This window comes from Festucalex cinctus, chromosome 8 (assembly GCF_051991245.1).
Source record: "Festucalex cinctus isolate MCC-2025b chromosome 8, RoL_Fcin_1.0, whole genome shotgun sequence".
Classification (NCBI taxonomy): Eukaryota; Metazoa; Chordata; class Actinopteri; order Syngnathiformes; family Syngnathidae; genus Festucalex; species Festucalex cinctus.
The window spans coordinates 14,864,650-14,888,608 of NC_135418.1; the positions used below are offsets into that span (position 1 = coordinate 14,864,650).

Genomic DNA, 23,959 nt, shown 5'->3' on the forward strand with positions numbered 1-23,959 from the left:
TGCGGGCATTAGCGCCAGGGAAAAACCCACCAAGTTTTGTTCACACAGTCCCCGGAACTGCTGGAACTTCTGGGACATTAAGAGCTGGGCACTTCCCACTGCGCTGCGGACCTTACCCAACACTACACAGCCAAACATATAGAAGACAAACACATACATGTAAGTGTACATTTTAGATGCATCATGAATTACACACTGTAGAACACAATACACATTGAAAGTCATGGTCATCATAACTGGTTTGTAAATATGAGGTGTGCATGTGCTATGCACTCCTCAAGTGACCCCATTGATGCATGGAGTGGGGAGAATTTAATCGTATTTGGGCAATGTTTATCCTCTTTGAAGTAATCTAAGCTTATACTGTATACAGTAGATACTCAAGCCACTGGCCAATGACTCAAATCATAACTAGGACAAATAACTTCTGACTATATTTGGAACCTCAACTCAACTGATCACTGGATCTGGATTACAAAGTTATGATAACAGACTCACTCACAACTTCACATTTTACATTGTGTACTTGCTCACTTTTTGGGGTTTTTGTCAGGCTGGCGCGCTAATTTAATCTGGAGCCTTAATCAGTTCCCGAGTAGATTTGTGTAATTCTGAGGATTACAGACGTGCTTGTGTGTGGTAGCCGCAGGTATTACAGCTTCATCCCCTCCATGCTGTGGATGTCTGATTGAACGATTGTACCGTCTAAGGCAGAACCCGAGAATTGAGCTGTGACCCATGAGACGAGGTTCAACAGAAAACTGAACTCTGTGCTAAAGATTCAAGGTTCGTTCAGAGGGTGCTGAGGACTTTTTGATTTGTTTTATTCATGACCCATTAAACCGTAACACTGCCCTCATGTTGGATATAGTTGCAGTATAATAGCCAATGCATTTCCTTGTTTAAAAATAAAAAATAAATTAATGGTTTGTTATTGTTTTATTAATGGGAAGGGAACATTTCTATACAGTAATTTCAGCCAAGTTGTGCACTCCATTTCACCTCTACTGTTGTATAGTTGGGCCCATGCCTAAATACATTAGAAATGTTGGATCATATAGTTGTCATGTTGGGATCCAAGGAATTAACACCTATTTATACAGCGCTTAGTGTGGAACTACCAGTGTGGAACATTGGATCATTTTTGACTGCAAATACTGTACGTTCAAATGTACTTTTAGGCTAAATGCTAAAAACTTTGCATTTTTTCCTATAATGCCGAAGGGTATTGATTTGTGAATGCGCAAGTACTTTGTAAAAAAAAAAAGGCAACATTATATAAAATATATACTAAAATATATACTTAAAAAAACAACAACAAAAAACAAAAAAAGGCTAACATTATACTAATACTAATTAACTAAGTAATCATGGTTTATTTGTATTTTTTATGATTATTAAGACTGCAATTCATGATTTCCATTAAGCATTTTTCCCATAATGCCACTGGGTGAGCACACATGCGAGTCAATAACTCGCAAAAACCATGGGGGAAAATGCTGAATGGTAATTATGCAGTGCAAAAATAATATTAGTAATAAATAAAGAAAAATCACATAAAAAACTAACGTATTGATATAATATAGACAATTTTTTATTTTGCTTTTTTGTTGTTGCTTTTCTTTCTTTTTTTGTTTTTTTGTTTTTTTTGTTTTTTTGTTTGTTTTAAACTTGCGCATGCATAAGCCAATATCCCGCATCATTATGGGAAAACTTAAAGTTTATATTTCAAGCTCTATTATGGAAGTGTTGAACTGTCAAGGTGGAGTAAACATTTTTGATTGGCAAATATGTTTGCAAACATATTTGCTTGTCAAAAATATTTACTCCACAGTGACAATTCAACGCTTCTGTAATAGAGCTTAAATATGAACCTTAAACTCTTGATGTAGGCTAAGCTGCATGTGACAAGGCTTGCATAAGTTGAAGTGTCCATAATGGTAATTTATGTTTAAAAATATCGTCAGAGCTTTGTTCAACACAAAAAATGGGAAGTTGTGATGAGGTGGACATTGAACAACACAAATTACATTGTGATTGTAAACACCCAAATGGGACCGTGCAAATGAAGGCATGCAACCTCACCCTCCTCTGAGAGTTGGTTATCGTTGGTCTCCTGATCCATCTGCTGGCACCACCCTTCCATGCGTCCCGTTTCAGCCTGCAGCAGCTTCAGGAACCAGTGCCCGTCTCTCCGGCACAATGTGCCCCCTCCACTAACACTCTGGGGCGCAATGCTGCTACTCCCATTGCCGCTCTCTAGCCAGGGATCCGGGGGCGGTAATGATGAGGGATCCAGGGCCGGGTCGAGACTTTCTGAGAATGAGGAAGAGCTACTTCGTGTAGTTGAGCGGTTGAGGAACTGCCTGGGAGGTGGAGGGGAGGAAGCGTCACCAGTCGTGTCGCCGTTGTCTAAGGAGTCCTGTTCAGGAGGGGAGCTCAATGATTGGCTGGCACTACTGACCATGACTTTCTTTTCAGTGGGTTTGGCCTGACTAATGTGGGGAACCACGGAGATGTCCTGCTTATCTGAGTCTGTGTCCTGTTTGGAGGCCATGCTAGGCGGGCGACCGGGCCTGAAACAAACATGGCGACAAGGGGAAATTATAAAACAAAAAATATCAGTGGACAAATTATGCACAACTTATCACTCTTGTGCTTTTAGGTGATCACTTTCTATGAAGAATGAATTGGAATGTCATGCATTATGTAATCAACCAGGAAAAGCTTTCCAGTGATGATTCAGTCAGATGATGACAATAAGAGAAACAATGAGTGTAAGAACAAGTACAAGAAGTGTGATGGCTTCAGGAAAATGGTCACAGAATTGTTCAAAGAAAAACAGACACTAAATCATTTTTTTAAAGACAAAACACAAACTAAGCAAGAACAAAGTAGCAGATGACAAAGCCAAAGAATAGTATATAATAAGTTGTGCAGCCGCAGGTCAGGATGTACAAAAATCCACACACCATTCAAGATGAATGCAATATGGTAGGGCAGGATATGATTGATCAGGCATTATTTAGAAATCTAAACTAAAAATATGATATCATCATCTGGTATTCAATTAGACAAATTCAGCTAAATGGTCAAATGCTGTCTGTTTAACACACTATATGGACAAAAGTATCAAGCGAGACCATATCAATTAGTAGTTAGTTGTATGCTTGGATGCCTCCATACTTTCGTCCATGTAATGTAGAAAACTCATGTTGAGAGGTGAATTTGATCATTCTATTTACATAGCAAATAATGATATTCTGGTGTAACTGTTAATCACAAACAAACAACCCATATGTATGCCAGGAATATGCTTCAAGAACAGACAGATTTGTGTGTGCAGCTATAATATAAATTCCTCACGTTGTTACAAGGACAGGAAGAGGACTTACTGCCACCCGTCCTCCACCTGTACTCCAATGGACTGAAACTTGGCCAGTGGCGGGCTCTCCTCTCGTGGAACTTCTTGTATACAGTCAACCTCAGAGCAGAAAATTACATAAAATCATTATTTCAATAATTATTCTATCATCTCTCAAATGAAAACACTTGCGACGTGGTCCATTACAAGTGATTTCAAGCACCCGTTGTGATTGCTTTACTTTTAAAATGTCACGTTAAATTGTTATTCTGGCTGTGTATTGTTACTGTGCCGACACTAGAAAATGGAAGAAGAAAGTGTTGTTTTAGGACACAGAGAGCAGGAAATGCCAAATATTGACATAATGTACAGTGAACCCTTGTTGTTAAAAGGGGTTAAGGAACAAGCCCTGGCACAATTTTCCCACGTAAACATTACAATTACTACTCTAGGGATGCTCAATACCGCTTTTTTCCTCCCCCAGACTGATACCAGTACGTAGGGAGGTCCAAAAATGGCAAAATAAATAAATACATAAATAAATAAATGAAGTGCAAAATAAAACATAAAAATAATTCAAAATTAAATGCAAAAATAAACATAAATGGAAATAAAAACAAAAATCTATATAAATAAACAAGTACAAAATAAACACAAAAATAAAGAGACTAAAAAAAAAGTATAAATAAATACAAAAATAAATAAAAAATTGATTTAAATATCAATTTAAAAAAGGCTGTGCTCTCATTTTTATTTATTTTATGCTACAGACGTCGGCATGAAGTGCGTCATGAAATGTTATTCAAATGAGGGGGCGGTCCTAATCGCGACTTGGGTTGGACTCTGCTATTGCAAACTGCCTTTCGACGGTAGAGTGAGCAGGTTGGTGAACAAGGAAGTCTCGGCAGCTTGCATGGAGAGCTCGAGCAATGGACGTCTTTCTTGTCCATTGTCACCACAACTTACAACTCGAGTTGGTCGACAACTTCACACAAGTTTTCAATAGGCGAATAGTTCAACCAAAGACACATAGGAGCGCCCACTCATTTGAATAAAACTTCATGATGACACCTTTCATGCTGACAGCGTCTGCAGCATGAAATAAATGTGAGAGCAGAGTGTTTTTATTTATTTATTGATTTACATTTTTTATATATTTATTTTTGTATTTATACATGTATTTTTTGTTTTTGAATATCATGTTTTATTTTGTATTTATTTTTACTTTTATTTATTTATGGATATATATTTTGTTGTTTTTATTTCTATTTCTATTTATATTTTAGATTTAATTTTTGAATTATATTTGTTTTATATCATTTTTATTTTGGCATTTTTGGAGTGCTCAACTTTTGAGTAGTCACCAATACCACTAGTACATTTGATACATAAAAAAAAAATTATCCCAAAAAACAATTAAATAATTTTAAAGAAAGACATATATATTCCAAATACAGCATTTTCCTTAAATTTGCATGATATTAATGGGGATTTTCTAATTTTCTAGTTTCTAACACTTTCCCATACAACATTTCATGATGCTTTTGACACGGCCATTTATAGATATTATCAATTTACAAAATACTGTACATATAGTATTTCACAAATGAATTATCTTTCGTTTGGCACTTTATTGTAACTTAATTAAGCAGCTAGCTGTAACCAGTTGTTTGGCAGTTAACTTCCCCCATTGCCATTAGTGATACAGACCTTTCTCTGTATCATCTTGAGACGATTACCACCTTCACTTCTTTGGTGCCAACCTAAAAAGGCCTTCCTCTTATACCTCTAGTGGAATCTGCTGCTGTTTGCTGTCAAAGCAGCTATCAGCTAGTGACCACCATTAGCTAGCCCACCTCGAACATGGCACCTTAGAAGTAGCAGGATTTAGGTGGCATCTTAAGTTGTTGCACAAAGTCTGATTAAGTGAATTTTTCAGCAAATAGTTGTTAGTTAGGTTCTACAGAAGAAATTGTTAGTTTAATAATACAGATACAGCCTACCCAGCTAGCTACCAAGCACAATTTGCGTCACAAGGCGTTACACAGAGACATTCAAGTTCACAACATCGCATAAACAAAGCTTGGCATGCTGAGATGCCAGTTAAAAATGTTATCTACCTGGATGCCGATTGAAGAGAGTTTCCGTCTGGGCACTGGGACCACAAGAGCCTCGTCCGCAGAGTTACTCAATCCTGACTTCATCGACTCATGCAGCACTAAACTTGAGTCGCTTGTTTCCGTGGAAGCGTTGGCCGTGGTGGGGACGAGCGGCTCTCTGGGGATGGCGATGGGCGTGGGGATGATGTGCGGAGGGCGAGGTATTCCCCGGGCCAGGCTGTTGGCGCGAGTGCTGTCAAGGCTGTCGGACGAGTTGCTGTGCGCGTGGCTGGACTGGCTGTTGACCTCTGACCTTTGGTCCTGATGCTCCAGGTAATTGTCTTGGGCCGACTCGGTGCTGCTCTGCACCGTCACAGAGATGAAGGGTTTGGAGGTGGTGCGTGGCGGCACGGGTGGCGGAGCGGCCTTCTTAGAGGTGGTGATGCATGAGACTGGAAGGGAGACAAACGTCAATCGCATTAGAACAAGACACATCAGAGAATTCATCGCTTTTGACGGATGTGAGACACTTCCAAATGCAGTCATTATAAAAGGAAGAAATAAACAAGCAGCTCAAAGAGGGATTAGGCAATAAATGTCCAAATGGAAAACGCTTGGAAGACTGCAACAGTGATTAATGCTGAATGAATAGTAGAAAACTGTGAAGTATTTCAGAATACTGACTAGAAAAGTACATAGGATTGTTTGATGTCAGGGTTCCTAATAATAAATTTCCCAAATGTCCCCAAACATAAATGTGGCATAACACAATTATGGCAGGTGCCATGACCAATGTAAAAGTCAACAACAAAAAGAACAACAAAATATAACTATAACTACTTATCAGCGCTACTTATCATTCAATACATCAGTGAAATTGGATATGTTGTTATATCCCCTCCACGTAGAGTAATGGCAAACTGGCTGCAAGAGACGAAAAGAGTGAGTTTGTTGCCAGACAGAAATTAGCACCCACTTCTTTTCACGATGAACACTTAACACTTTAAAGTCAGACCTATTGGGAGTTCAAAATGAGAGATTTTCCACTTAGCAGTCTAGAATTCAGCATGCTTCAGTGAACAACATTTTTGAAACGTTTGTAGTCAATATTTAAAAAAAGAAGAAGCAATAAGCACATGTAACTTCTTGGACAGTTGGTAAAGCAAAAGTAGCAAATAAAATCCAGTAACAGGCAGCAACTCAAACTTTCAAGCTAGATCACCGCACCTCCAAGTTCCAACATCACATGGCTGCGTCATGGCTAAAACGGATCACACGCCTCATTGTGTGCACTTCAACTTGATTCAGAGCTTGCTTCCACAGTTAGCAGGTAAAAATGCTTTTAGTGTGGTATAAAACAGTAAATTAAACATTTTCCATATATTCCTCTGCCCTCCCATTACTTTGATTCTTTTTGTTAAACCATATCTAATTATACAATATGAGCAAAATATTCAAAACAGTTCTATTCCATTGCAAACCCCAACCATATTATTTGACATGTTGTCCAAATAATTACTCTGTGACAGTGTCAATCAAAACGGACATTTTATTATAAAAATCAAACTGCATTTGATTACATCTTGGTCTATCTGGCCAATGGGAACAAATGAGAGTAACAAGAACTTGTGATATTGACGCTGTCTAATTATAAGCATCATTTTACATTCAAAGACTCTCTGGTGCTGCACTTTCCAGCTAAAACCACAAAACCAAACTGGGAATTTTACAGTAACATTAGGAATGCTATATCTGCCATGCAAGCCTTTCAGCGGAATCTTTGTAACACCACATAACAGAGTCATGGAAGCATTAAAACAGCACACATGATTTCTACAGGGAATCTTAACATAGCTTCTGTTTTTTATGTATGATTAGCTTGTTTATGTTTTAAATCTCAAAATATGTTAAAGGTTATATATTTGTAAGTGTCTTTATTTTGTGAATACACTCATTAATACCAGATCTGGCAAATCCAGGCCCAGAAAGTAAAAACTCTGCCACAGTTTGGCTTTAGCCACAGGTGCTTCTTCTCAACCCGCAGGTAAACGAGATCCATGCGTGTGAGCTCGATCTCGCTTACCTGAGTTGAAGCACATGTGGCTAGTCAAACTGTGGCAGGTTTTTTTTTTTATTTCTGCAACTAGATTTGCATCCTCTGTAATACACATTTCGTATTTTACTATAGGACGGATAAAATAAATTTTGCAAATTCGAAAATTCTTAATTAGTTAAATCACCTCCTTAAGTGAACCAACATACAATGCAAAATTCAAAAAGTCAATGTCATCTCCACTGAGTGCCTACATTTGATTTCCCTTTGCAATACATACCTAACTTTATATACATTGGATATGAATCCCCTGTTCAAATGCTTTTTTTCCATGTAAAAAAGAAAAAGAAAAAAAAAGAAAAAAATAAATAAATAAATAAATAAATAAAAACTGGCGGCCCGGTAGTCGAGTGGTTAGCACGTCCGCTTCCCAGTTCTGAGGTCTCCGGTTCGAGTCAGGGCTCGGACCTTCCTGGGTGGAGTTTGCATGTTCTCCCTGTGCCCGTGTGGGTATTCTCCGGGTACTCCGGTCTCCTCCCACATTCCAAAGACATGCATGGCAGGTTAATTGGGCGCTCCGAATTGTCCCTAAGTGTGCGTGTGAGTGTGGATGGTTGTTCGTCTCTGTGTGCCCTGCGATTGTCTGGCAACCAGTCCAGGGTGTCCCCCGCCTACTGCCCAGAGCCAGCTGAGATAGGCGCCAGCAGCCCCCGCGACCCTTGTGAGGAATAAGCGGTCAAGAAAATGGATGGATGGATGGAAATAAAAACTGATGCCGCCACTGTCATGCTTCACTGAAGATATGATGTGGTGTTCTTTTTTTCTTTTCTTTTTTTTTTGACATGCAGTCAAGGCCTGAAAGTATCTCTATGACAACATTCAGTTATATATGCAGCGCCACTTAGCACTTAAGGCATTTAAAAAACAAAACAAAAAAAAACACACGGTATTTTTTACAAAAATTGTAAACACATTCTAAGTGTGATAACTAAGTCATTTATGAATATTCTTTTACATTCCACCGCTCAAAATGTTCACTGGCATCAGACCGATCCGATGATATGGTGTTCATTTGGTGATGATCAGTTTTGTGTTTGCACCAAAAAATACGTAGTTTTTGAAATGATGGCTAAAAGTCTAATATTTTACCTTTTTGTCTTTGAGTTTAACGATCACAATTTCACATAAAATGCAAAATCTCTGCCAATTCAATCTAGCCTCTGAGATCAGTGCAGCATCTAGTGGGGACTTTTTTTTTCTTTTCTTTTCTTTTTTTTTTAAGAATGAAAGGATTGCAACACCCTCATTATTACAGCTAAAGGAATACAGAAGAATGGAGTCCAACAACTTCTCTTTTCTGGAAAAACCTTTGAGTCTGTGGGATGTAAATAAATCCATATATCCAAAAGAATAGGGGTGTGAATTGCCTAGTACCTGACGATTCGATTCGTATCACGATTCACAGGTCACGATTCGATTCGATACCGATTAATCCCGATACGAATTTATAAGTCGATTGTTGCGATTTTTTTTCATTCAAATTTAGAAAATACTAATCAGTAAGCTTGTAGAGTGTAAGATTTATATGAAAATGTATTATTTATTTATCTGAAATTTCAGTCTTATAGAGGTTGTAATCTGTTTCATGTTTGAACAGCATTAAAATAAAATATTAAGGCTTAATGTTCCGTTCATATAACATTCTTCCATGCTCAAGGTGTGAATCCTAAAAAAAAAAAAAAAATCGATTCTGCCGATTATTGAATCGATTCGAGAATCGCGCGATGTAGTATCGCGATATATCGCCGAATCGATTTTTTTTTAACACCCCTACAAAAGAAGAACCTTCTTGACCTACCCCAAGCCAACCTAAAACATTGGAATGACAAGAGTTGTTCAAAACATCTTTGAAAGGAAGGCTTAAGGCAGAATTCCGTCTTGAAGAATTGGATAAGAAGCGTGTCTAAACACTTTTATCCATATAATTTATCTGCCTCATTGTGGTTGTGCAAGGGGTTAGTGAAATCCGTTAAACCTTTGAAAAATCATCAAGACCTCATGGCCTTTTAAAAAGGCTCACAACGCACGTGAGCTGTTTCGATAAGACCCAAACAAAAGGGTTGCTGTGCCTTCTAATCCACTCAATAGCTTCATCATAATATTGCAATGTATGCGTGTGCGCGTATATGAGTGTGCGTCAACCAGGGATTTGAATGTCCGGGATTATTTGATTGTGGCAAACTGACAAACTGTATTGCCCTTGGAGAAACGACAATGTCGAAAAGTATCTAATTGAATGTCAATTGTTGTAAAAAGAATATGGCTGGTATACTTTTTCCCATTCCAGTGTCATATTGAACATATTAATGATGTCCAGAGGAGTTGTGCCATAACGTGGGAGTAGCCCAACTTTCCACAGCTGACGTTATGCTGCCTGACTCATGTACACGCTCTGATGTCAGAATGTACAGTACACCATGCAGACTCTTGTAAAATACATTAACAGATTAACTCAGTTTGAGGAGCATTATGTGTGTGCGTGCGCATCTGTACGTCCATGCATCCGGATACCTGCCCTAAAGCTCGACATGTGCCATATGATGCCATCTTCACTCTGCACACCGTTAAGACAGAAGGGACGTAAACACCGACAATAACATAATCACTTTATTTTGGGCACTACCACACAAACACATACACTACGTGATAAAACCGGTTCATTAAAAGGCAAGATATGCCGCTCCCATTGGGTTTCCTTCCCTCCACAGATCAGCTAAGAAGCTAATGAGCCGAGACAAAGTTCCATGGCGTTGCAAACCGTTTACAAAGAGGGGAAAAAAACAAACTCTCGCCTGTGAAAAGTGAAAATGTTGGCTTTAATTCAGACACTGTCTTATCTCTTAGCAACTCCAACCTCAACAGAAATGTTTGTTCCAGTGACGACCATTCGCAAAATACTGGCAAAGCTATACAGAATATTAACATCACAAAAAAAAAGTGAAAACATGGACTAAAAGCTAAATGAGTGAGATTCCTCAAAAGGGATTCCAGCACCCCAAACAAGCAGGTGCTTTGTGCCAAGATGTTTTGAGTGGAATCTGTGGTGAGCACTGAGCAGTGCTGTCAAGCTGACTGGACAGTAGTGCTGTTGTCTTGCTCAAAATGTGATTTTCAAGGCTGCAAAACAATTAGCAAGAAGAAGCTTGAGCATCTTAAATATTTCCAACAACTCCTCAACTGATATTTACTGACATTCTTACCAGTCTAACAACTGCTGATCGGGAATTATTTCCGCTATAGATCAGGAATGACTTTGTTGATAGTAAAAACTAGAAACAGCAATTTGTTCATTGTGCGTCTGAATGAATTTTTAACAAATGAGGATGAGAAAAATTCCACTTATTGCTTAATTATAGTTATAAGGTATACCGGTTGGTTATTACAGCTTCTGTTTCTTTTCAATTGTAGTTGTGGTGTAAGGAAACAAAATGCTAGTTACTTTTTGCTTTGTATACAGCAATTGGTTATTTTTTGAAAATGTTGAAATTTAGCAGTTACAAATGCTACTTACACAGACAGATGTTTTACTTTATTACTCCCATAAGTAAAGAAACTCCTCACCTGATGCATTTGTGGATGACATTACCCAGTAATGTAATTTGCTGCAACAATAAGGCACTCTAACTGTGAGCAGATAGTCAGATAGCCCCACTTGTTTGTGGCACAAAAATCTGACAACATGCCCTAAAAACCTATTGTGGTTGGGGGGAATGTTTTGACCATTTACTTGAAGTAATGTCAGTGCTATTATGTGACAAAAGTGTTGTCCTTATGTTAGCTGGTGTCAGACAAGATGCAGGAACAATGAACACAAAAGGTTGATTGTGCCGCTCTATTTAACACTTCTGCATTGCTTGCCAAGTTGTCTGCACTTTTGTATTGTTTAATCTAATCACAGCCACAAAACAATCCTAATCTTGCCAGAAAGCATGACAATCCCCATTGTCACCAACATGATCAGCTCATTAGGTAATACTTTAATCCACAATATTGTGATGAACCACATATGAACAAACCATCAAGTATAATAAAAAATAAAATAAAATACTGCAATGGGGAAAAATGAGCACAGTAAAACTTGTTGCTAAATAAAAAGTTTCTATCCAAAATACATAATTTTAAATGACGAAATTGTATTTTCCCTTCATTCTTAAAATTAGTTAATAAGTAATCTTCAATGTCATGACAGATATACAAATCAGGTAAACGTATCAAGGTGGTATATTGGTTTTAATATGAAATCAGGTTAAATACAGCCGCTATGAAACGAAATTTTGACACTAAAATTCTTACCTTTCCACCGGACACAAGCAAAACCGAAGGTTTATATATAGTCTTCAGAAAGAAGTGTCCATTTTTCGGGGACATTTTGTGACTCGTTTGACAGAAGACATCTAGTTTTGTGTGCCTTTTGTTTGAACACCGAAACTAGTCTATGAGGGGGCGTGGTGGTGGCATTGCAAATGGTGCGTTCAAGTTTACCACGGAGGACCGAAAACTCATGCTAAATGATGGCATATTTTTTATTTTTTATTTTTAGATCTTTTAAATGAGAAATGTGTCAATAAACACCACACTGAGAGCAGAAAAAAACTAGACTATTATTGTTGCAGAAAAATCCAATATCAATGGAGATGCGTATAAAGGATTTTAATGCAGTTATAAAAAATCCGAAATCTGTGAAAGCAACAATTGCAATGAAGTCAAGCGTGTGACGTGTGGTGGAGAGCACCACCAAGTGGATGCTAACAATCACGTCAGCAAACGCCGCAGTCAATACACAACATCCATCCGGATTTAATGCACAACATATCCAATAAATCTAATGCAGTCGTGTATTTGCGTTGAAAATCCAGACTTTTTTTAAATTATGATTATATATTGCAATAGTGTACACTGTACAGCAATGAATTATACAGAGGTGCTGTTTTAAAATATACTGTGATTGCTAAAACGGCATTTTCTTTTCTTTATCATTCCTTTTAATTCTACAAACAAACGTCCATCGTTCCAATATTATGGGAGCGATTATTGTAGTTTTATTAAAAATACATAAATAAATAAAAAGTCCACAAGAGGGAGCGCTCTTCTGTGCAGATTATTAAACTAAAGTATATTATGTATTATGTGTCAAATAATGTGCAACATTGAATGCATTTACGGATTATGCTGAATGTTTCATATTATTTGTAGATGGATACACGAGCACGGAAATCCCAACAAGTCACTAACAATGTGACTGTGAACCATAGAAAGAGCATGAGTGTGATGCTGTGAACACCAGCTAATCACCAACCAACTGGCCCTTAGAGTAAGCGGTAACTGGGCTGAGGATGGGTGGAGGAACTGGCTTGACATTGTTACCTGTGTGTGAGGGTATGATGCGTGGTCTGTCTGTCCCCAAACGTTGCAGAAAAATTGCAAGTTGTTTCTCCTTTGGAGCTTTGTCCAAGCCAGTGGCTATCAGGTAAGAGCCAAACTGTTCTTTCCATGTCTTCCACTGTGTAGAAAGGCCGTCTAGTATGGGCAAAAGAGGCTGCATTTGAGCTAAAACTCTGGTGTGTTTATGTATGTGTGCATTTTACTGGACCAGTGTTCCATTTGGTTATCTCAAATTATTGCCATCAGTTAAAATAAAGCTCCTCTTTCTTCCTTTTTTGATAGGGTTATTAGAATACATGTATTCCCTTTCAACACAGTTTTACAGTCAGTGACTTACCAGTGCTGGTGCCGTAGGTGCGAACCATGGTGTCAGTTGGTGGGAGCGAGCCTGAGTCAATGGAAGTCACGTCGTCATCTTGAGAGCAGCCCGCCTGGATGGCCCTCAGGTAGCTGTGGCTGCGCGAGCGGAAGCAAGTGGGCATGGGCAATTCTGGAGGCTCTGGGTTGTCCTGAGAATGGGAACGGGAATCTCGGAACGTGGAGTCGGAGCTACGGTCCTCGTAATGATGACTCAGGTCCAGGTCCCGGAGCTGAACAGACACAGATGGAGGAGATCGGTGTAAATTGAGTTTATTTTATGGAACTGGATTCTGGATTCTGGCTTTGTCATAGATACATTGATAAATTTTAGGTGATATTTTGACTAGCTGATATTGAAAATGTGAGAGCAACCTTGTCATCATGTTCAATTTTTTTTTATATTCAAAATGGTACAATTTTTGCTTTCCACATTGTGTATGTGAAACTGCAGAATTAGGAGATAAGAGCGGATGAAAGACATAAGATAGGCGCTTAAAGCATCTTTACATATCACTTCATTTTAGAGTGGGAAAGTCTGCTCGGAGATAACTTCATGAAATATTCATCTGGTACTTTTTATTAAGTAAGAAAAAAACTAATCTGCTAAGCAAAGCAGAGAAAAATAAATTGCCCCAGGAATGCAATTTTGGGACTCACTCGGCTTACTAACAGCACATCAAATGCAACAGCCGACAATCATTTTTGAAGCACTGACCTGTCCCATGCAGCTCCGCCTGCCCAATGTGCTGCAGGCATGGCTGAAGTTATCATCATCCCAGTGTGGCACAGGTGAGCCTGTACCCCCAATGCAATCAAGGTTGTCCAGGCTGCGGTTATTGGCGAGCTCTCTGAGAGACGGAAGACAGCTGCAGAACAAAACAAATATACTTGTGTCAAACAGGAAGACCAAGTAATTTCACGGGGACATATTTCGGCCACAGAAGCAAAACAATTATTGTTAATATTGTATATAATGATGGCGGGGCAACAAGAGAGGAAATCCAAGATCAGCAATATGGCAATTGCAGAGGAATAAAAAGCGGGCCAGTGTACTATTATTGAGGCATCACTTTTATTTCCTCCGTAATTTATCAATTTCATTGCATCCCTTACAAAAAAGTACTTTGCAAACTTACTTGCAGTTCAAGTAATCTTTCTAATATTCTTCATGTTGTTAATATATCAACATCAATACACTTATAGTATACAAGTATAGTCTACTATTTTAAGACATATTGACGTGTAAAGCCTATAGAAGTGCATATATATTAAACTACTAGTATGTAGAACTTGTCAGGTCAAGATCAATTTTTGAATATCGGTTGTGTTTAGGACCAGTTTGAAGTTGGAAAGTTCTGTGTTTCTACTTCACACATCCTGCCACTTATAGTCCAGGGGTGTCAAAACATACGGCCCACGGGCCGGATCAGGCCCAAAAAGGGGTTTAATCCGGCCCGCGAGATGATTTTGCAACGCAAAAAAAATCGTAGTCAGACCAATTAATCAGCTGGCCACAACCAAAACATAAATCCTAACTTCACAAGAAATCATCAGATGGGCAATGCAACTTGTTATTATTTTTTGTTTGTTAAAAAAACTAAAAAACTAAAAATAAAATCAGAGCACAACATAAACGTGTTAAATATGACACAAATTAAATCACTGGTAACATAAACACATTTGGACAAGGATTAACATCCTCTTAATGTTAATTGCGCCACACAATGCATTCTGGGAACAATATATATATATGCAAAACAGGTAGCTACAACACGACCGCAACTCATACAGGCAGTGTTTCCGCGTTCCATTCACATTCGTGTTATTTTTTGCAACAATATAATTACAGCTCAGCCCCGTAATGTAGGGCTGGCCCACAAATAGCGAAAATCTGCTTACAATTGACGCCAAATTTTTTAAAGTTATGTATCGTAATTTCACCTTCATGTGGCCCTTGAGCTAATATGAGTTTGACACCCCTGGTATAGTCCAATAACCTTCCAGTTAAAAAAAAAAAAGTAATAAAATGAAAAAAAGGGTAGTGTTGGATTCACCTTGAGAAAAAAAAGCATAAAAATACATTTGAATAAACTTTTTTTTGTAAGGGATTTCAGCATCAGAGCATGCAAAGCTGGTGATGTCAGGCGGCACATGGGCTGCTCATTGGTGCCAAATAAGCAACAGAAGATGGTTATGCGTAGCAGAAGACAACCTGACATCATTGTCTTCGCTGGCACACAGCCATCACAACAACAGGAAGATGCCATGTCACGATATGTAGACAACTTCTTCCCCAGAGTCAAACTACAGTATAGTAGTTTTCACCTAAATATGCAGGGCAGATGCTGGCTTGCTCGTGCGCGTCTGTGAATGAGCGGGACATGCTTTTGCCACCTAACGGAAGTTCATTGCCTGCAAAGCAACTGCAACCGCCTGAGATGTCTTATTGGGCCTATCACTGACCTGCTCATTGACCTGCCCAGTTGGTTGAGGGAGGACACGCTGTGGATGGGTGACCACAGGGCATCAAGCTCCCCTTGCAATGAGGAATAATCCAAGGTTCTGCTGCTCACGCCAGCAGGCCGCAAGAGAGCCACGGGTTAGTCATTCAGGCATGTTAACATTTGTTACACAGTAAGGTTTTAAAACCTCATACTATCAACATGGTATCTTCGGCCACGTTCTGCAAAGTAGACCACTCTGTCTTATTTTGAGACTACAAAGAGTTTTCGGATATAGCTCATAGCAAGTGAAAATTGTTGTGTGAAGGAAATAAGAAGACTGCACTGTAATTTCTACAGTGTTGCATGTACAATTTTGCCCAATGTTCACATTTCAACTCTTTTTTTTTAAATTAGCTTTTTCTTTGTATTATGTAGCACTGTTTATTCTTTTCTGTATCCATCCATCCATCCATCCATCCATCCATCCATCCATCCATCCATCCATCCATCCATCCATCCATCCATCTTCTTTTCTGACCCGCTTATTCCTAAGGATCGCAGGTGTGCTGCCTTCATGCAGTAGGCAGTGTACACCCTGAACTGGTTGTCAGCCAATCACAGGGCAGATTAGCATACAAACTAGGCATATTGTTATAGTAGTCAAACAACGCTTTATCACATTTTCAAATCAAAATAATCCTCACAAATCAAATTACAATGATTGATTCCCACTCGGATCGGGTCAGTTCCGACTTCAAAGTGTTCGAAGTAAATGTAAGACATATGTTCACGTGACACAACGTGATTGACTGCGTTAACCAGAACAACAAAGAATTTATCGGAATCAGCCATCTTCGTTGTTTACATTTGACTCAAAACGCTTTGAGTGCGCAATTGGGACACTGAGTGGGATAAATCTGACTTCAAAACCCTCCTCGAATGTAGCATAAGACCACCATTTTGACTTGTGACATAATTTCAGAATAGTCAATTGTTGAAAACATGGCGACATTTGGCGTACACAATGATACGAGACTTGTCGTTCTAATAGTACAGACATGTTCAGTGATGTAAATATTTACTTTTGAGAAATGCACGAGAGATTGCGAAAAAGGAAATGGCTTTTGCAGAGGAAAATTATGAAGAAATGTACTTGTGTTTTGGAAAACTCTAATTCTGATCTGAGAAATGTATCAAAGTGACTGAGAAAACTGTAATGTACAGTATTGCATGCTCTGCGATTGACTTCTGACCAGTCTAGCATATACCCAAAGACAATGAGGATATTCTCCAGGTCACAACACTACAAAACACGGATGGAGTGATGGATTATTAACATACACTAGTTATCATTAAATAAGCATTAACAAATCCTAACATTACATTATTCTTGTTAGAATCACTATTAGACTCAAAAAGAAGGAGACTATTTCATCTGCACAGCAGATGTAGCTGGAGGCAAAATCCATTTCTACTTCAGAGGGTTGGTATGTGTCCTCCGGCAAGTGTTTTGAATTCTGTGTAGACATTAAAAGACATGGCAGCACTGTCTCGCTTCCATTTTCACAATATTTTCATTTCTACAAAGAAGGTGCTCTCTTCAGACATTTCGTGTGACGTTAACACAGTGTTGCCCTGCTGCGCCTTCACCGCATAGTGGATCATGTCTGCTTTAGAAAGCCTATTACACAAGGGGGTTTGAGGCTTCTATATGAATAAATATACACAATAGCAGGCCAAATACTGAAAAACTTTCATGTGGAGGATTAAATTTGTGCTACCTTTACACAGCTTATACTGTATAAAGGTCTTTACATAAGCTAATATAAGACAACATGTCTAACGCTTTGGGCTCAGCAACTGGCACATATACATTTGCGTGCTGGTGCAAGCCTCGTTTACAGTGTTTGGCAATTTGGCAGACCGAGTTGCCAAATTGACAATGTGGTGATAGAAAGTACACTCAAATTTAGACCAGCTAAAAGCAGGCCTAAGTTGTGGTGCAGGAGACATAATATGATTGTTGTGGATTTGATCGAGGGGCAGGCTGAGAGATTCTGCCGATGCGTATGATGGGTGTCATCATATTTCATTCATAAAATGACAACAGAGTGCATAGAACCTTCTGAATTATTGGAGTATCAATGTATTGAATTACTAGTATTATCAACTTCATTATATTTTCAAAATCCTACCTGTGCGGCACACACAGACACGAATAATTGGGTTCTAAGGCGGTCTCCAAGTGACTACTTCACAGTGGCGATCTGTGATCACCCTTGCCAATTTGACATATTATGCGCACGGAGGTCTACTTGCAGTTCATTATAAACATAGTTTGCAAACCTTGATCCCCTACATGGACTCCATTAAGTCACTCTCTGCTTCCGTCATGTTAAAGAATTTATGTTGAATTTAAATGGAATGAGAGGAGCAGTTGTCTGTGTCCATGCCCACAATGGAGCGAATCCCACGTTTCTATCTACACATCTGCAAAGATACCAAAAGAAAGTAAACTCCACCTAAATGCATAGTTAGATCGCATTGCACTAGACTTGCACTGGGCACAGATGATCTCTTTGTGTGTTTTTGTTTGGGTCGTATTTGAATTTCTCACAGTACTGCTAGAGAATGTGCATCATGAATGCATTATTTATGCAAATAAAATGAAAGCCTGTTTAGCCCCTTTCTATGCCTATCAATTCTCTGCACCTTGTATCATAAACTAAAAAAAATCAGGCTACTCTCTACATGCAAATGGCTTTTTAAGTGCCCTCGGGTGTCGGCCTGTTGTCAGTGTGCTTTAAAGAGCTTATTAATTGAATGTTCATTGTTAGAATGTACTGTGATACTCAAACAGGCACTTTCACTGTCAAATTATAATTAAGTGGGACAAAATTTCACCTTCCTTTTAAATGTCATTGCAACTTAGAACAAATAACTCATCAAATGGCCACTCCCACTTTACTTAATGTATACTGATTAGATACGTATAGCTAATATATAATGTATGCAGTAAGAGTTGTTATCTCATTTGTTGGCCTTACTTGCGTGGGGGTAGCTGGTCACTCAGAGAATGCTGTGTGGCCCTGAGGTAGCTCTGGCGGCGAGCGGCAGTCTTTGGCGAGGGTTTGGGGCTCCCCTCCGAGTCTTCGCTGTCCTCTATATCTGCCATGGCTTTCACGTAGCTTCCGCTTCGCATGCGCCGACATGGAATTTCATTGGCACCCCCGCTGCGGCCTAATGAGCTGCTCCAATCCCCCTACAGGCAGCAGTAAATGGCAACATTTTGTCACACCACTTCAGTTTCACTGCAGTGAATGATCATCATTCGAAAGCAAGCTTCTCCAATTCTGGTCTTCGAGGGTCAGAGGACTGCAGGTTTTAGATACTTCCGTCCTACAACAAGCCTGAATCTAAAAAGCCAGGCTTTTGCTGAGCTTGCTGATGAGCTGATTATATGAATCAGATATGTTGGAGGGAAATATCTAAAACCTGCAGGACTTCGGCCCTCGAGGACCAGATTGGGGAAGCCTGTTCTAAAGGGTCACAGTTAGTAATCGGGTAATTCCACCTCAGTGATAAGTGAAACATTACTTTTTCAGAATTATCTAAATTAGCATGGAACCACATTTCTGAGTGTCAGCCTAATCGGATCAACGGTTGGGCATGTCTTTTATTGTGGATTTCAAGGTTAAAATATAGGCCAAATGGTAATCTATGTCAAAGGTACGCTGATGCAAAAACAAAAGCCAGATTTGGATTCCTTCGTTTTCCCCGTTCCAGTGATACTCTGGTTTTTGAAACCAGACCAGTGATTTCTGAGAAAAGGCCATTTGAAATTCATTGGCAACGCCCATTTTCACAAAAAAGTGAAAAGAATTTAATTGTAATATTATAGCAATTGTTCATTCAATAAAGCTGACATGTGAAATTTTGACTTTCTAGACGTCGTCATTCCGTCAAAAGTGAGGGTTAATGACAGACAGAAAAATTAACGAACTAAGCATGAAAGGATTTTTTTTCCGTCTCTAAATGTAATCGTCAATCCGTTAATAAATTCTGCAGTTCGTTAATGATGGACGTCCTATTTTGCTGACGGATTGACGAATTGAATGAACATTGATGGATGCGTATTTCGAATGACAGAAACATTTTGCAGGGCAATCGACAAATGACAGATTGATGATTACAATGCAGTTGCTTGAAATAATGACAGATTGACGATGATGGAAGCGTTGACGATTGTCGAATGACAGATGTTCAAAATACATTGAGACGACTGAGAATTACACCTACACCAAATTTCACTAAATTAGAAGGGATGGTGATTCAAAATGCCATTTTCCTGGATGATCTGATGTAGAATGACCCAATTGTGGTTTCCATTCATAGCAAGCAGTTTCCAACTGTCATGAATTGTGGAGTATGGATGTGGTGGACGGACCCAATGGCGAAGACACATGACGGAGAGAGGAACGTGAGGACTTTATTGTCGAGACTGTGATGAGGTGAGGGAGGACCGGACCACGGACGAGTTGACAGAACGTGGACAGACTTGACAGAACGTGGGAAGACTTGGCTTGACGTGGGGAACAGACCGGAACGGAACGGAGCGGAACGGAATGGAACGGAATGGAACGGAACAGAACGGAACCGAAAAATGCTCCCACACCAAGTGAACAAACACAACTGACTAAATACCCACGCTAACAAGACACTAACAAGACACACCTGGAAGACACAATACGCTGAGGGTACTGATTGGCTACACATACTGGGAGGGAAGACACACACAGGTGGAAGAGGTTAACTATGACGAGACATGGGGAGACAAATCAGACAAAAGACAACATAAACACCCAAAATGCAACAAAAACCCAACCCCACCGAACCGAAACACGACACCAACAGTCCTAAGTCTCACTTACCCTTCGACCAACCTGCAGGTAGTTGCAGGTCAGTTCTTGTTGGCATGACCTGGACTTGAGCAAAGATCTGTCAAGAGTGGCTGAGCCCTTCTGGATCACTTGCCTTGGCTGACCCATAGTCAGTGCGGACCAGGACCCGCCTTTCAGATAGTCGCTATCATTCATGAGCACATTCCCTGGTCCTCCAAGTCCATTTCCTCCTCCACTCATAGGCGCAGCAAGTGTCTGGTACTTCATGTTATTGCTGCTTTTCGACGAGCTGATGGTGTTGTAGCCGCTATGGATGTATTTGTTCTGGCCTCCCTGACTCTCATGGCCAGTGGGGCGTCCTACAGTCATCATCGTCATGGTGTTGTGGAAGCTGCTTATGTCACTGCCGTCCAAATCATCGGAACTCCAGTAACCTGACATGTTGGAGCGTGGCCGTCGCTTGGCGGTTGCTTCCGATTTAGTCCCGCGATCTTTACTTTTGGCCCTGCGGTTATGCTTCCCTCCGTCGTCAGTGCCCGACGAACCTCCGCCGCTGCCTGTTGAGCGTCCGTTGATGTTTCCTTTCATGTGGTGGCTTTCCAGTGACTGTGACTTTGCAAAAAGCTTCTGCACCGAGTGTAGCATGTAACGAATGCGACCAGGACTGTCCGTCCGCTGTTTGCCTGCGGCTACTGCCGACGTTCTATGGAACTGTAAGGTGCTGAAGCCATCCCGACCTCCAGGTAGCTGCTTCTCAAACTCCAGAAGACTGTGTGGCACCTGATTCTTGGTCATGTGATGTGATATCGTAGCCGAGCCGCTTGTAATCATGGATGTTCGTCCACTAAGCTCAGCCATGCCCATACCTGATCCCATACCCATAGATATGGAGGCTCCCAATGTCCCAGTTCTCATTCCACCAATGCCTTCTACAGGTGGGGAGAAGTCCGATGGATCGTAGGAGTTGTAGTGAATCCTGGGGAAGGTGCTGCTGTTTGACAGCTGGTTGTTGAGGGGCAGCAGGCATTCTGGTGGAAGGGAACCTGGGTTGGCTGATGGGTAAAGATGGGGGTCCATAGTGCCGTATTGGTCCATTGTCGGGCTCAGCAGGTAAGGACTCCGTGGCATGGTGCTAGTCTTCTGAGGGTAGAGAGCCTCTAGGTGGCCAGAAGAAGGGTCACAGGAGTCAGACAGGTGTCTGGTATGGCTGGTCCCCAGCCCTTTCATGATTGTGAGGAGGCCAGACCCTCTAGTAGACCCCCAGACCTAGTAGTTGATTCCTAGATCATAAACAAAAAAAAAAAAAAAAAAAAAAAAAGGCAGAATTAGAATGAAGCAATCAGTACAAAGGCAGCCACATATTTAGCGTGGCCTGAGATGCACTACTCATAGGCAAACCAGACCACAATCAAGCCATGTGTAGTGTTGTGAGGCAAATATTGGATGACGGATGTCAATCCATTGCCTTCTACAATGAACAGTTGTGCTCGAAACAAATGGAACAACAATATGTGAAACAATGATGATCTTCAGTGGGACAGCACAGTTAGTGGCAGCCTACACAAAACACTATGTGGAATGAATAATGTTAATAATAACCTCTTCTTATTGAACTTGTGAAAGTAGCGTTCATCTGTATAGTGTCCATATGGAGGGATTTGTTTTTAAACAGCTGTGCCCCCATTATAACATTCTAGTAAGCAATTTTGATCTCATAAGATCAGCAAGCATGAAATTCAGCTGGTGTTTTGTGCCTTGCAATATTAATAATGTTGCCAAAAGAGCAATGTACTAAGCAAAAACAAAGTTCTACAAACTGCATTTATTGAATAATTTAAGTGGTTGTACTTCTTGCTTGATGTCTTTCATAAGGCCTTGCTGCTTAGAAATCCCCGATGAATAGAGGGGCAGATGCGGTTGACTGAAAACACATAGTTTGGTTCATGCACATCATAATATCATCATTATTATGTGAGGGTATCAGGCACAAATTCAGCTAGCAAAGATCATAGTGCACTGTTTGATGTGCTTAAGTGGGGTTTCTTCCCACATTCCAAAAACATGCATGTTAGGGAAACTAAAGTTTTTAGCCCCTTCACACCCGCATTGTTTTCTGCTGGGCAAAACGTAATTATTTTTGCTGATTTTGACTATTTTCCAGTTAATCCCAGAGTTAATTGCCATGCTCACCTTCACCTAAGTCAAAACCTGGAGGAAAACAGATACTTTTATGCAAACTGCTAAATATACAATAAGTTATAAGATGCAAAGAAAGTTTTACAAGATGACGTTTTATTCATGATGAAACGCAGGTGTCGCATGACCTCCATCTTGCCTAAATAAAGTGTGCAATGTTTCTTCTGTGCAGCATGAATATCAAATAGCTGTTCACTCGCCCTCACCGCCCCCCAAAAAACTTCTGTAAATGATGTGCCTGGCTGTCAAGCCCCCATTATTAGCATGCTGCAGGCACAGACTCATTTAGTGTCATTAACGCAGCTTCTATGAGTGCCATCTCCACTGATAGGGTCAAATCCTCTAAATCCTTTTACACCACATTAGCTAACTGCCTCAGATCTCGTAGTGGCACGCCACTCAGATAAGCTTAACACACACTCTTCAATGTGTCACCCAGTAAGGCTCCCAAAGACAGCGATTGGTGCACTATAAAGGGAGGCAGGGATAATAACTGTACACTGTCACTTAACAGAGTGAACAGGCTTGGCAAACTTAAAAGCAATCTTTTTACCTTTGGGATTAAATAGGAATTAGGCACATCATGGGGGGAAAAAAAACTGTATTTCTGGATCGCATGGTCAAGTAGTTCTTGATTGTTTACAACCCAGATTTACAATTGTCAATTAAATATTGTAACCTGAGAAAACAGCAACAGAATAAATGAGCAGTACAGAAAATCAATTAATAAACTTTACACTTTCATGTGTCCAAAAAGATAAACAAAATATATATAAATAGCTCTCACTATGACGTAGGATACTTTTACATCACTGCGAACTACAATCAAAGTAAAAAAACATTTCAAAATTTGTTTTATTACTCTGTCATTTAGCGTAAATATAATGGAATCGCAAAAGCCACAAAGTGCTACAATTTTGATTTCGACCAAAACAATTACAGAAAAATATGCAGCCAAAGTAAAACAAAACCTGATAATTCCTCCAAGACTTTAGATCACCGAGCAACTCCTACGTTTTCCTGTTGTTTTTTTATTTTTTTTATTTTTTTTTAATAAAGTCTCCTCACAAGGGCAATATTGGAGGCAAAGAGCAAATTGT

The 23,959-nt window shown here is 39.7% G+C and overlaps 1 protein-coding gene across 5 annotated transcripts in view; it reads right to left on the minus strand.

The window, feature by feature from the left end:
- dlgap4b (discs, large (Drosophila) homolog-associated protein 4b) overlaps positions 1-23,959 on the minus strand; it is a 99,594-nt gene that overhangs the window by 5,696 nt on the left and 69,939 nt on the right. For 2 of the 5 annotated variants that reach the window (XM_077529766.1, XM_077529769.1), the window contains exons 4-13: positions 20,694-21,943; positions 18,810-19,024; positions 15,782-15,883; positions 14,034-14,184; positions 13,296-13,548; positions 12,941-13,093; positions 5,485-5,915; positions 3,396-3,484; positions 2,086-2,576; positions 31-122 (exon numbers count right to left, since the gene is read on the minus strand). In XM_077529766.1, coding sequence (XP_077385892.1) covers positions 31-122; positions 2,086-2,576; positions 3,396-3,484; positions 5,485-5,915; positions 12,941-13,093; positions 13,296-13,548; positions 14,034-14,184; positions 15,782-15,883; positions 18,810-19,024; positions 20,694-21,890 — 3,174 coding nt within the window. In that variant the 5' untranslated portion in view covers positions 21,891-21,943. The remainder of the gene's footprint in view (positions 1-30; positions 123-2,085; positions 2,577-3,395; positions 3,485-5,484; positions 5,916-12,940; positions 13,094-13,295; positions 13,549-14,033; positions 14,185-15,781; positions 15,884-18,809; positions 19,025-20,693; positions 21,944-23,959) is intronic. The other 3 variants (XM_077529767.1, XM_077529768.1, XM_077529770.1) reach the window with 3 other exon arrangements.